At 43.2% G+C, this 14,534-nt stretch overlaps 1 protein-coding gene across 2 annotated transcripts in view; it reads left to right on the plus strand.

The window, feature by feature from the left end:
• LOC126473351 (DENN domain-containing protein 5B) overlaps positions 1-14,534 on the plus strand; it is a 483,519-nt gene that overhangs the window by 347,778 nt on the left and 121,207 nt on the right. For both annotated transcript variants that reach the window (XM_050100349.1, XM_050100350.1), the window contains exon 2: positions 2,341-2,450. In XM_050100349.1, coding sequence (XP_049956306.1) covers positions 2,341-2,450 — 110 coding nt within the window. The remainder of the gene's footprint in view (positions 1-2,340; positions 2,451-14,534) is intronic.

Consider the following 14,534-nt stretch of genomic DNA (forward strand, 5'->3'; position numbering starts at 1 on the left):
ATCTGCAGTTTCTACTACAGCGAGTTTGAGAAATGCTGATCTAATGGTTTGGCTGTTTACACTATAGTGCCGTATAACGGTACCTAGCATTTTAAATATTGATATATCTGTGGATTCATCTATTAGTACACTGTATTTTTGGTTACCATTATCTTCAACCAATGATGGTGTAAAATATGGAGCCAAAACTTCAGTTATAATGTTAGTGCACTTTTTACGATGTAATAGCATGTTTTTAGCGCCCTCATCACCGGAAAACACCTTCTTGCACAGTATTCCTAAATGATCTACAGCTAAAATAGAACAATGTTCAGCAATAAATAAAGAAAGGGCGTCTTCTGCTCTGCTTGCTATTCTAACTGTAGTTTTCGGAACAATTTTCACAGGTAAGGTGATTTGTGTTTTTTTTTTAAATCAATTTTTTGTTTATGCCTAATAGTTTTCGAATGATTTCTAATATCACACAATTTAGCATAAAACTCTGTTGCACATGCTTGACATCTTGCCTTGGATAAGTATCCAACGACTGGTTTCGGCCACCCATTGAATTCAGGTTCTGCTTCCCACGCATCCCGATATTTTTGAGCGTTCTGCTTCTTCTTCTGCGGTAAATCCATTATGTAAGCCACCACAACATAAGTTTCACCAAGTTATAATCAATGAAAATGCATTAAAACTGAGGCGAACTATAGGTCATGAAACAATCTACTCACTCGGTATCTCGATATCAGTCCTATTGTTCATTGTTTAAAACGTAATAATGTCTGAGATACCCCCACCGAATTGTTCTTGCGTTACCACTGCGCATGTGGTAATAATTTGACCGAAATTCGAAAAATAAAGGGAGTTCAAAAATTGAAGAATTATAGATCGATACGCTATCGACGATAACAGGCTAGTGGGTAATGAATAATGAATTGTTCTATAGTCAAGGTTCTCTTACTCTGTAGGCAATTCCCACATTCAGGTTTACTAAATGCTAAACAATGCTACATGATCTGCTAAGAATGTAATTTAACTTAGTAAATCTAGAACAATGTCAGTGTAGTGCCCATTCTATAATTAAAAATCTTAGTTTTGTTAATGAAAATACTGGCCCAAAATAGTTTTGATTTGTACTCCAAAAGTCGACAGTACTCCAAAAGTCGCCAGATAAGTCGCTAAATAATTTTTGTCGCTAAAAAGTTTTTTTTGTCGCTAAGACGAAGGCAAAAGTCGCCATTTCTAGCGACAAAGTCGCTAAATTGGCAACACTGATTCATAGTTTCCGTAGTTCCATAAATCTTTTGAGATGAATGCTAGGAACGTTCCTTTGGAAAGTGACATGGCTGGTTTTCTTCTCCCCTCTTGTTTTTTTTTTTTTTTTTTTTTTTTTTTGAGTTATCCTGTGTTTCTAACGACCTTGTCGCCAATAGGATGCTAAACACTAATCTTCCTTCGCATTGTTGGTTCCACATGTTCGTAACGTAAGGCAGGTATACACTCCACTGGTATCACAGCAGTAACAGATAAACTGTTCTCTACAATTCCCACATGATCAGAGTCAACATAGCGATCGTGACAGATATTCTGGAAGACTTTCTTGCTGTAACGTTGTTACCGTATCTCAGTTAGTGGATCAGTCAGTCATTGGCTCGAAGGTCCCAGGGTCGGCGAATATTAAAGGATGCCGTCACCGAGAAGCCTCAGCGAACATTTTGTCTCTAACAAAAGTTGTTCCCTATGCTGCGATCTATTAATCCTAGATGTTTGATGCAAAGACTTCGAAATAATCTGCATATTATCTTGCATCTACTGCCTTAGAAACGTTTATGAAAACTGCACTATCAGCTACCACGCCTATATTCACGCACAGTGGCACAGAAATTGAATTCTAAGAATATATTTCAGTGATGCTACTTGTTGGCCATCTCTGTTGTTACTTAATTGGCCGTAAGAGATTGAAGCGCTGTCCTAAATTAATGAACTATGTTACCTACAATTATTACTCTATAAAGCCAGTCATTGTGCTTTTATCTAGACTTTGGAATCTGAGCGACTTGTTCATTGAAACTGAAAGAACAAATGTCTACGTTAAGTGTGTTTTAAAAGCTCTGTTTTCACATTTGCTTATTTTTCTATCCATTCCATCCTGTTCTGCTTTTGCTCTTTCCTTGTGGATCTCGAGTAAAAAATACATTTTCCAGAAAAGTATAAAAATACTCCCTAATTATTCATATAGAATTACAAGGTACTGTGTACAAAAGAAGCAGGTATCCCCACAATCTGTTGAATATCTTCATTAACTGTACTTGTTAATTTGCTTGTAAATTTAAAGCAGCATTTATCTTTTTCTTTCAGGAGACAACTTGCAAACTACGCCTTTGGATCGTTCGTACAAAGCACAAGTACTTGCTCATTACCCAGACAATGTTCCTTGGAATCCATTTGATGAAAATGCTGTTTGCATGGTAAGAATTTCCTACCTATTTAGAAATCACTGGTTCATAAATTAAAATTTTGCAGACACTATACATATGGTAACTGAATCTGTTTTACACAGTTTAGAATTGTTAACCAATGAGTTGGCGAGGATGGAGAAAAGCGATGTACAAGTTCTACATAAAGTTAAAAAAAGTTTCTTAATAAAATCTCTTAATAGTCAAGATTGCAAGTGAATATCAAGTTATGACTAGTTTCAGCTGATTTCACAGCCATCTTCTCATGGATTATAAAAACATATCTAGTGTTGCGGCATAGAATGCGGTTAACCCACAACGCCAGCGTAGACGCTCATTTAAGAGAGGAATCTCAGTAAAAATAGTGGCATATATCACTGCGATAAAATAAAAGGTACTCGAGACCCAACTTGCGGACTTGAATACCTGTTATTTTATCACAGTGGTTTATGCCATTATTTTTACTGACAGCGTCCAATCAGAAGTTGTGGCGTGGCCTCATTATACGTGTAGACACTGCACAAGTTTTTATAAATAATTTTTCGAAGTATGTATTTCCATCCAGCTACGTGAACATACGATACATTTGAACGGTTTCCTAGAACAGTGAAAGCACAATTTCATAGTACCCTGCGACTAAAGCAAAGTTTCTATTCGTATTGTCAGCAAGGGCCCAGTACAAATGCGTTACTCTGGGAACAGGCTTTCATACGGCATGAAACAGTGATGATGCCAACAACAATGATGATAATATATTTTAAAGACCTTTTGAAATTTTATTTAATGTTCTTTTGAAACTATAAATTAATGTAGCCAGTTATCGGTTACTATGACTGGTTATCGTAGTTCGTAGTTTTAGTTGATATTCATAACAGGCATGGTCAAGCCTTAACATAAAATGCACTAACTGAAAAAAAAAATCGCAACACCAAGAAGGAGCTGTGCGACATAAATGACAGTTGGTAGGCGTGTTTCTACATTTGAAAGATGATATCTTTACAAATTTGCCCCAGTCGCATTAAGAGTGAGGTTTGCAGTGCCACTATGAGGATACAAATCAGCTTTGCTTTAAATACACCCTGTAACGGTCGTGATTGTTGGTTATCTTTGAGATAGGACGTGGTGTAGTGATGTTTGTCAATAACGCCCTTAAGGCGACGAAGACGCCACTATCAGCACCGCACTGAGTTTGACGGAAGTCGTCTAATAGGACTACGAGAAGCCGGAAGTTCCTCCTGCGATTCTGCTGAAAGATTTGAATGCCGGACGCCACTTCGCCAGTAGCTTGAGTAGCGATCCCTCAGGTAAGGGACGCCCTTCCTCGTACTTCTGTCCGCTTTCGAACCGCCGTCTCCACATCTTACTCGTTAGAACCAGTACGTAAGGGACCTTCTTCTTCGACATCTTGGCGAAATACAGAGCTTCTTTTCCGAAATCGAAATATTTATAACTTTTGGGAAACGAAAGCAATTCCGACGATTATGTCAGTATGTAATTAGTTCTGCCAAGTATAAGTATAGATCCCTCTGTCTGTACGGTAGCTTCCTTTCACGCTTACTGATTGCGATAAAAACAGTCCATCGCCATGAGAGCAACAAAAAAGGAACGATGTAAAGAGAATGCGAATGTACGTTAATCATTTCTTTTTTATCACTGCGTTTGTGCCAACTTTAATTACTACAACTGCATGCTCAAAAGACAGTAAGGAAAGAAGAAATGCCGGCCGCGGTGGTCTAGCGGTTCTAGGCGCTCAGTCCGGAGCCGCGCGACTGCTACGGTCGCAGGTTCGAATCCTGCCTCGGGCATGGATGTGTGTGATGTCCTTACGTTAGTTAGGTTTAAGTAGTTCTACGTTCTAGGGGACTGATGACCATAGATTTTAAGTCCCATAGTGCTCAGAGCCATTTGAACCATTTTTTGAAAGAAGAAATGGGCACGTAAATGTTTGAAAAAGAAGAACGACGTACTCCATATTAATTTACTTTCTAAAATCAGATAGCCTTGCGGCGAAACATTAGTTAATGAAGTGTAGCGGGACAATGTTCAAAACATACCCGAAAGTACGTTCATAAACGGAGATAAGAACATATATGATTGACATGTCATCTAAAGTCAACGTACAATTTTAAAATGTTAGAAATAAGGAAATGAAGTAATACAGAATGCTGTGCTTATAACGTACATTGTTGTTCTACATGGTTTAGTTCTGGTATTTACAGGGTCACAGAGAAAACATCCTAGGTTTTGGAGGGAAAAGCCGTAATTTTAATGATCTGCACTACAACAGAAACAAGAAGCACAACTTCGGGAAAAATAATGTAATGTGTGTTCCAGCTCACAAGCAACATTGAAGCAGGTAGTTCCTGTGACTTAGTATGGACAGAGGTTATATTCGACAACCGGAATAAATTAATAACTGGCTCCTTTTACCGATCCCCGGTCTCAGATGAAAGAGTTACTCAACATTTAGCCCGCATCTCGTGGTCGTGCGGTAGCGTTCTCGCTTCCCACGCCCGGGTTACCAGGTTCGATTCCCGGCGGGGTCAGGGATTTTCTCTACCTCGTGATGGCTGGGTGTTGTGTGCTGTCCTTAGGATAGTTAGGTTTAAGTAGTTCTAAGTTCTAGGGGACTGATGACCATAGATGTTAAGTCCCATAATGCTGAGAGCCATTTGAACCATTTTTTACTCAACATTTCAAAGAAAACTCGAGTCTCATCGCAAATAGGTACCCTACTCATACAATTATAGTTGGCAGTGACTTCAATCTACCTTCCGTATGTTGACAAAAATACATTTTCAGACCATATTGTGATCGAAAACAACTTCCGTAATTGTTCTAAATGCTTTTTTAAAAAATTATTTTGAACAATTAGTTCACGAGGCCATTCAAATTGTAAATGATTACGAAAACACACTTAACCTCTTAGCCACAAATAATCCTGAGCATCACGACGGATACAGGGATTAGTGAACACACAGTCGTAGCGAGGCTCAATTCCCTAACAAACAAATTCACTAAAACTAAACGCGAAATGTATCTATTTATAAAAGCAACTAAAAATTCGGTTGACGTCTTTCTAAGAGACAGTCTCCAATCCTTCCAAACTGTGTAAGTGAGGAGCATATGTGGCTTAAGTTCAAAGAGATAGTATCAACAGCATTCGAGAGAATCATACCAAATAAATTAATAACAGACGGCACTGACCCCCATGGTACACAAAAAAAAAAAAAAAACACGACAGAAAGCTGCTGCAAGAGCACCGAAAAAGGCACGTATAATTTAGACGAATGCAAAATCTCCAAGATTGGCGAAGTTTTACTGAGGCTCGAAATTTGGTGCGGATTTCAATGGGAGATCCATTTAATAGTTTTCACAATGAAACTCTCTCTCTAGAAATGTGGCGGAAAATCCATAGAGATTCTGGTCTTATGTTAAGTAAACCAGCGGAAAGGCTCAGTAAGTACCTTTACTGCGGGTCGACCGGCGGGTGAGGAGGAGGTGGAGGAGGAGGAGGGGGAGACAAGGGACCCAACCCTTCAGAGGAGGTAAAATCGTGGCAAATGTCCGCCGTGGCAAATGTCCGCACACCGAAAGATTTGGCAGGAATGTAGCCACTGTACTCGTACGTGATTGGTGGAAGCGGTGGTGACGAGAATGTGCGGCCATAAGAACAGGCTGTGGATGGCCACGTGGCACGACCGAGAGGGAAGACCATCGTGTGCGGCGTATGGTTCTGGCGCATCGTACCGCATCTGCAGCAGCAAGCAACTCGAGCAGCGGTTGGCACCACAGTGACATAACGAACTGTTAAAAATCGGTTACTTCAAGGGCAGCTCCGAGCCAGACGCGCTGTAGCGTGCATTCCAGCGACTCGGAACCACCGCCATTTGCGATTTCACTGGCGTCAAGCGTGACGTCATTGGAGGGGAGGCTGGAGGTCTGTCGTGTTTGCTGATAAAAGCTAGTTGTGCCTTGTGCAGTGATGACTGTGTTTCCGTTACGATGAGGCCAGTTTAGGGCCTGCAACCAACCTGTCTGCATGCTAGACGCACTGGACCTACACCTGCAGTTATTGTCCGGGACGCGATTTCGTGTGCCAGCAGGGCCAGTCTCGTTGTTATCCCACGCCCTCTGAATGCAAAGTTGTATATCAGTCTGGCGATTCGACCTGTCGTGCTGCCATTCATGAACAGTATTACAGGGAGTGTTTTCCAACAGGATAACGCTCGCCCACGTACCACCGTTGTAACCCAACGTGGCTCTGTTGCCCCGGACTCCTCGACCACCAGATCTGTCTCCACTTGAGTTCATATGGGTCATCATCAGAGGACATTTCCAGAGTTATCCACAAACAGCATTAACTGTCCCTGTACTGACCAACGAAGTGCAACAGGCAAGGAACTCCATGCCACAAACAGACAACCGGCACCCGTACAACATAACGCGTACACGTTTGCACGCTTGCATTCAACGGTCTGGCGGTTACACCGGTTATTAATGTACCAACGTTTCACATTTGCGTTGGATTATCTCGCGATTACGTCAACTCGTTATCTTGCAGTATTATCACTTAAATGTTGCCTAGAAAAATATATTCCCAAAATTTCATTTCTTTAATTGTTATTTGTTGTTCATTTTTTCCGTTAGTGTATTGGCATTTCATATTATACCGGGTGATCAAAAAGTCAGTACAAGTTTAAAAACTTAATAAACCACGGAATAATGTAGATAGAGAGGTAAAAATTGACACACACGCTTGAAATGACATGGGATTTTTTTTAGAACAAAAAAGTTCACAAAATGTCCGACAGATGGCGCTGGACAGCAAAACGTCAGTGACTGCGCTTGACAATCGTGTTACAGAATCGCATCATCCCCAGCCTGGCTGATAAACACATGCTGGAACGTACGATGTTTATGCAGGATGGCGCTCCACCCCATATTGCTAGACGCGTGAAAGATCTCTTGCGCGCGTCGTTTGGTGATGATCGTGTGCTCAGCCGCCACTTTCGATATGCTTGGCCTCCCAGGTCCCCAGACCTCAGTCCGTGCGATTATTGACTTTGGGGTTACCTGAAGTCGCAAGTGTATCGTGATCGACCGACATCTCTAGGGATGCTGAAAGACAACATCCGACGCCAATGCCTCACCATAACTCCGGACATGCTTTACAGTGCTGTTCACAACATTATTCTTCGACTACAGCTATTGTTGAGGAATGATGGTGGACATATTGAGCATTTCCTGTAAAGAACATCATCTTTGCTTTGTCTCACTTTGTTATGCTAATTATTGCTATTCTGATCATATGAAGCGCCATCTGTCGGACATTTTTTTAACTTTTGTCTCTTTTTGGTTCTAAGAAAACCCCATGTCATTCCAAGCATGTGTGTCAATTTATAACTCTCTATCTACATTATTCCGTGATTTATTCAGTTTTCAAATTTATACTGACTTTTTGATCACCCGGTATTTCGAAATTTTGTTTCGTTCCGACGGCACTTCCGCCTTTGCTCTTCGAAATTCCCGGTCGAAAAAACTCCAGTTTGTAGAGGAAATATCAAACATTTTGACCAAATTTGACATTGATATCTAGAACACACCCCGAGAAAAAAAATTCTCAAAGAACATGCTTTTTTCGGGCCAAAGATGGTAAACCTCCCCTTAATGGTGTTTGTGGATGATATCGTCCGATGATGTCCCATGTGTACTCAATTGCAGACAGATCTGTTGATCGAGCAGGCCAAGGCAATAGTCCCACTCTTGACAATAATTTACCAAAGAACCCTTGGGCGCAGAACTGTTCTCTGGGATTGGAAGGTTACAACCATCTATAAAACTGGCAGCATAGTTGATCAATAGAACTACCATTATATGTCATTCTCATATATTTGCAGCAGACGTATAGAAGATATTTTGAGTTAAAGTATTGTTGTTGTTGTTGTTGTGGTCTTCAGTCCTGAGACTGGTTTGATGCAGCTCTCCATGCTACTCTATCCTGTGCAAGCTTCTTCATCTCCCAGTATATACTTTGAAATTCCATGGAAACCAGCATCAATGCCTAAAACATTGATAATCCTCTCTTGATATCCTAACTGTCATATGTAAACGCAAATAGCTAGATTATGTGTGCCTAGACTTTTGAAGAGCTTTAGATTCTACCAAACAAAAAGGATTCATAAGGTATATTTAACTAGGTTTGCAACTGGATTGAAAATTTATTGACAGGGTGCAAACAGTACTTTATGCAAAGTGGAGAGTAATCCACGAATTGAGAGGTACTATATTGTGTGCATCAGCGAAATATAATAGGACCATTACCACACTTATTAATTCCGTGATGGTGTTACAGACTTTCAGGGATGATGGAAAAGGGTAAATGTATCAATGTTAGGTAATGGACCCTGGTACAGAAACGACGAAGTCGAATGTAATAAGTGAGTCTGTGTTCATGGCATAAACCAGGTTCATTATTTATACACATACTGGTTTAGTTTCAAAAGGAGTGGCAGACTGTGATCTCAGAATAAGCATAGCAAACCAGTATGACTTCACTATGTCGCCCAAAGGATGATAATACTCTCGCAACTGGTTGTCGATTAAGATAGGGTGATTCCTTGATGTTACAAATTGTCAGGGACGCTAGTCCGGAAACGACCAAGTCGAAAGTCCGGAAACGACCAAGTCGAAAGGTATTAGCAAAAATCTACTCTAGGTACGCCCTAGCCTCGCACAGTGCTCAAAATGAGGGCCCCAACTTCTGAACCCTCATCATGACTTAAGAATTCTCATTGAATATTCCCCAATACCCTGAGATGATTTCTCCTGTTGATAGACTAGTAACGGCGCATTTAACTTGATGTCAGAGAGAGACTGAAAGTCCTAAGTCCATGGTACAGTAATTGTGAATTCCATTTACATGACACGCAAAATCGTGAAGCGTTCCACATTTTTACCACTGCTACTCTTGCCACCCTCTGGTAGCGTCCATTCAGGAGTCCATCTATGCCCTGGAACAGTCCCGCCGTTCCGTGGTGTTTGTGTGGACCCTAGGACACGTCGGAATCCCCGGCAACAAACTTGCCGACAGACTGGCCAAACAGGCGACGCGGAAACCGCTTCTGAAGACAGGCATCTCCGAAGCTGACCTGCGTTCTGTCTTACACCGCAGGGTTTTCCAGCTTTGAGAGACGGAATGGCACAACAGCACGCACAACAAACTGCGTGTCATTAAGGAGACTATGAATGTATGGAAGTCTTCCATGCAGGCCTCTCGCAGGGAATCAGTTATCCTCTGCCGGCTCCTCATTGGCCTTACTTGGCTAACGCATGGTCACCTACTCCGTAGCGAGGACCCACCTCAGTGTCGCTGTGGCTCCCAAATGACAGTCGTCCACCTCTTGCTGGACTGCCCACTTTAGCCGCTCTGCGGCAGACTTTTAACAACCCCAGCACCCTGCCTTCGGTGTTGGACGATAATGCCTCCACAGCAGCTTTAGTTTCACGTTTTGTCCGTGAGAGTGGGTTTTATACTTCTATGTAGGTTTTAGCGCATGTCCTTTTGTCCCTCTGTGTCCTCCACCCTAGTGCTTTTAGGGTGGAGGTTTTAATGTGTTGCAGAGTGACGGACTTCCCATTTTTATTCTCGAGGTTGGACAGCCACTGTAATCTGCTTTCATGTTTTACTCTCTTCTGTTTCTAGCATCTCTCTGTTGTTTTCTTGTCCTCTTTTGTTCCTTTTAGTGTTCGTTGCCTTCCCTTCGTTCTTGTGGCTTTTCCTTTCTTTCCGCTTTGTGTTATATGTTTCGTACCTTTTATTCTCACACTTGTGGCATTGTTTCATTAGGAACGAGGGACCGATGACCTCGTAGTTTGGTCCCTTCTCCCGCCTTTAAACCAACCAACCGCCCGCATCTCGTGGTCGTGCGGTAGCGTTCTCGCTTCCCACGCCCGGGTTCCCGGGTTCGATTCCCGGCGGGGTCGGGGATTTTCTCTGCCTCGTGATGGCTGGGTGTTGTGTGCTGTCCTTAGGTTAGTTAGGTATAAGTAGTTCTAAGTTCTAGGGGATTTATGACCACAGCAGTTGAGTCCCATAGTGCTCAGAGCCAAACCAACCAACCAATCAATCCATTTACTTGCACATTTTTCTCAAGCTGATACATTTACGACAGTTGTTCCAAATGATGTCCCCCAGCGACAGTGCAGGCACGGTAGCGTCGTACAAAGTTCTGTCGCACCCGTTCCAATATCCCCGGTGTCGTTTCAACAGTGTCGCAGGAGCGAGAATTCGTGTCAGGAGATCGTCTTTAGTCTCGACAGACGTCTCGTATACCCATCTTTTCTCATGGCCCCACAAGAAGTAATCAATTGGGTGAGATCAGGTGAACGTGCTGGCCTCTGGACATGAATTCCTATACCTATCCACTTCTCAGGGTAAGTCTGGTCCAGGTGTTTACAATCCCTCAGTCAAAAGCGAGGTTGGGCTCCATCATGACGAAACCACATTAGTTGACGAATAACAGTGGGGTATGTTCCAGAAACCTGAGTAGTGTGTCTCTGATCAACATTGTGTACAGTGGTGCATTTAAGTGGGGAGCTAAAGAAACGAGCCTAGTACATAACCACTGACTATGCCTGTCCACACGTTGGCAGATAATCTATGTCGATGGCTCTTCATAACTGTAGCGTGGGAATTCTCATCGGCCCAAAAATAACTATTGCAACTATTTAAGCATTCCGTCTTTGATGAAAGAGGCTTCATCCGTGAAAAGTACTCGTACATATGCAGGAAAGTGGGAATCGACTGTCACGAGCTACAAGAACCACTGGATGAACACAACAGAAGCTCGGAAGGCAGCAGGAGTCAAAGCAAGCACTTTCTGTGTATGGTGGGGGCATGGGTGCATTTCTCGTAATACAACACAGTAGTTTGTGAAACGTTCATTTCACATGCAATTGATCGAGTGGTGATTGCAGACGCCTCATCCGCTCTGAAAGCACTGCTTCTTCGAAGTCGGGAGGCTTTCAGTAAGTAATGCAGTATCTTTTCTCCCTCTTCCATTTTACGCTGAAAAAGAAAGGCGGAATCTGTTATAGGAGATCTTAGAAAATTCCCGCTTCAGCTTCTACAGTTGCATGAAGTTCCGATAGGTGACGGAATTTATGTAGCCTTCAAAATGGCGCCTGTAACAGACATGCGTTCCAAGCAGCGAACTGCCATTCAGTTGCACTTGGAGAAAAATCAGGGCGTCGCAGATATTCATAGGCGCTTGCAGAATGTCCACGGAGACCTGGCAGTGAACAAAAGCACGATGAGTCGTTGGGCGAGGCGTCTGTCGTCATTGCAATAAGGTCGCGTAAACCTCTTCGATTTCCTGCGTGCTGACCAACCGCACACAGTTGTGACTCCTGGCATTTTGGAACGTGCGGACACTCTCATTCGAGATTATCGACAGATCACAAACAAACACCTCGCTGCCGGCCGGTGTGACCGAGCGGTTCTAGACGCTTCAGACCACTACCGTCGCAGGCTCGAATCCTGCCTCCGGCATGGATGTTTGTGATGTCCTTAGGTTAGTTCGGTTTAAGTAGTTCTAAGTTTTAGGGGACTGATGACCTCAGATGTTAAGTCCCGCGGTGCTCAGAGCCATTTGAACCAAACACCCGGACGTATCTGTTGGTAGTACTGACACACTCGTCCACCAGTTGGGGCACTCAAAGATGTGTGCCCTCTAGGTCCTTGCCGCCTAACAGAAGACCATGAAGAACAACTAAGGATCACCTGTGCGGAACTGCGTGCGTGCTACGAGGTTGATCGGTACAAGTTTTTGTCGAATATCATCACAGACGATGAAACACGGGTTCATCACTACGAATCGGAAACAAAATGGCGATCGAAATGATAATTAAATGGACACCCTAGCTGCAAACAGGCGTTGATATACTTCATTGGGGACATGTTGAAAATGTGTGCCCCGACCGGGACTCGAACCCGGGATCTCCTGCTTACATGGCAGACGCTCTATCCATCCACACCACTACATTCGTAGTGCACCTAATTGATGTTTGCCCATCATACTCATTACTCGTGGCAGATTAATCTACCAAGTACTCGTAAGTCTATTAGGCGCACTACGAATCTAGTGGTGTGGACATGTCGGGAATGTGAGTCTCACGGGGAGCGTGCAAGGGATAGTCCCTGCAGGCGCACTATCCTCTGTGCCCTCGGTGGCTCAGATGGACAGCCGGCACGGTAGCTCAGCGTGCTCGGTCAGAGGGTTAGATGCCCTCTGTAACAAAAAACTGAGTGAACGGATCAACGAAGAACCTGAACGGGTTTCATCGGACGTCCGCCCCGAACAAATTCAACGAACAATGTAGACCAAAAAGAGAGGAAAAAAAAGATGGATAGAGCGTCTGCCGTGTAAGCAGGAGATCCCGGGTTCGAGTCCCGGTCGGGGCACACATTTTCGTGCCCAATGAAGTATATCAACGCCTGTTTGCAGCTAGGGTGTTCATTTAATTATCATTTGATTCTAACGAAAAAAAATTCGAAGCCTACTCTCAGCCAGCAAAGTCGTTTTGAAACGGACCCTGAGGGGGTTATTTTGTTTGATGTTCTGCCTTACAGTGCAACAACCAACTCTGTAGTGTATTGTGCTTCCTCACGAAATTGAGGAAACGGCTTCAGTGAGTTCGTCGCCAGAAAAATGCAGACGAACTTCTCCGTGACAGTGTAAGGCCGCACACAAGTCTGCGCACCCGAGAGGAGCTCACTAAACGTCGTTGGGCTATTCTTCCTCACCCACCCTATAGCCCGGATCTCGCACCTTCCGACTTCCATCTTTCCGGCCGCGGGAAACAGTACATGGATGACTGAGAGGTTATTGATGCAGCAAGACGTTGGCTCTGATGTCGACCAGTAGGGTGGTACCACGCGGGCACACAGGACCTCCCATTAAGGTGGCGTAAGGCAGTCGGATCGGAAGGAGATCATGTTGAAAAATTGGGTTTGTAACCAAAGGAGTGGGAAATAATATGGAGTACACTGGAATCCTGAATAAAACCAATCTGCTTCCAGAAAAAAGTTTTGCTTTATTTATTGAACGTTCCTTATAGTTCGTCGTCCTTCTCGGTCGTTGTTCTGTTGTACCAATTGCATTGTTTCACCTAATCGCTGGAACTGGCTTGAAAACATGATGTGAGCCGGATGCCTTCTACTCGGATATTTGGTCCTGTACAATCTTTCCACTTCTGTGCCGGTTCTGTTTCCTTGCCCATACACGAAAATCATATCTGCAGTATTTTCTTTCTTTCTTTTTATTTATTTATTTATTTATTTATTTATTTATTTAATGCCTTTCCGGTCGTGCCCATTAAGCCATCTTAGCAATGGAAAGACAATACGATAGCGTATTGAAGACGATTTTCATGTCAGTTACGACGATAGGAACGTAAGAACAACACAACACGCAGTCCGCGAGCGGAGAAAATCTCCGACCCGGGGAGGAATCGAACTGGGACCCCTTTGGTTAGCAATGTCTGCAAGTTTCGTCACCGGGTCAGATTCTGTCTGGTTAGTTCTGGTCGTTTATGGTTTTGCTATGAAATGTACTCCCGAAAACTGAATATGCTCAATTATCACGTTTTCAGGCGAGAAAGTTACATTTACAGCTGCCGGCCAATTGAAACAAAGAAATCTGTTATCAGTTTTTGGACTAAGGTTTGTGGCCTTACGTAAAAATGTAGCCGTTTCCGCACATCATTGACTCGTGGGATTTGTAAAGCTGTTTCTCCTTATACGATGGCCTGGTTGTTGATCAATTCGGAACATCGACGTGCCCATTAAAAGTAATTTCCCGAAAGTCTATGCCTTTACTGACATGTGACGAATTATACTAGCCCATTACAGAAGTGCGATCCTTATTTTTCAAAAAATGGTTCAAATGGCTCTGAGCACTAAGGGACTTAACTTCTGAGGTCATCAGTCCCCTAGAACTTAGAACTACTTAAACCTAACCAGCCTAAGGACATCACACACATCCATGCCCGAGGCAGGATTCGAACCTGCGACCGTAGCGGTCGCGCGGTTCC

The sequence above is a fragment of the Schistocerca serialis genome, chromosome 4, assembly GCF_023864345.2.
Source record: "Schistocerca serialis cubense isolate TAMUIC-IGC-003099 chromosome 4, iqSchSeri2.2, whole genome shotgun sequence".
NCBI lineage: Eukaryota > Metazoa > Arthropoda > Insecta > Orthoptera > Acrididae > Schistocerca > Schistocerca serialis.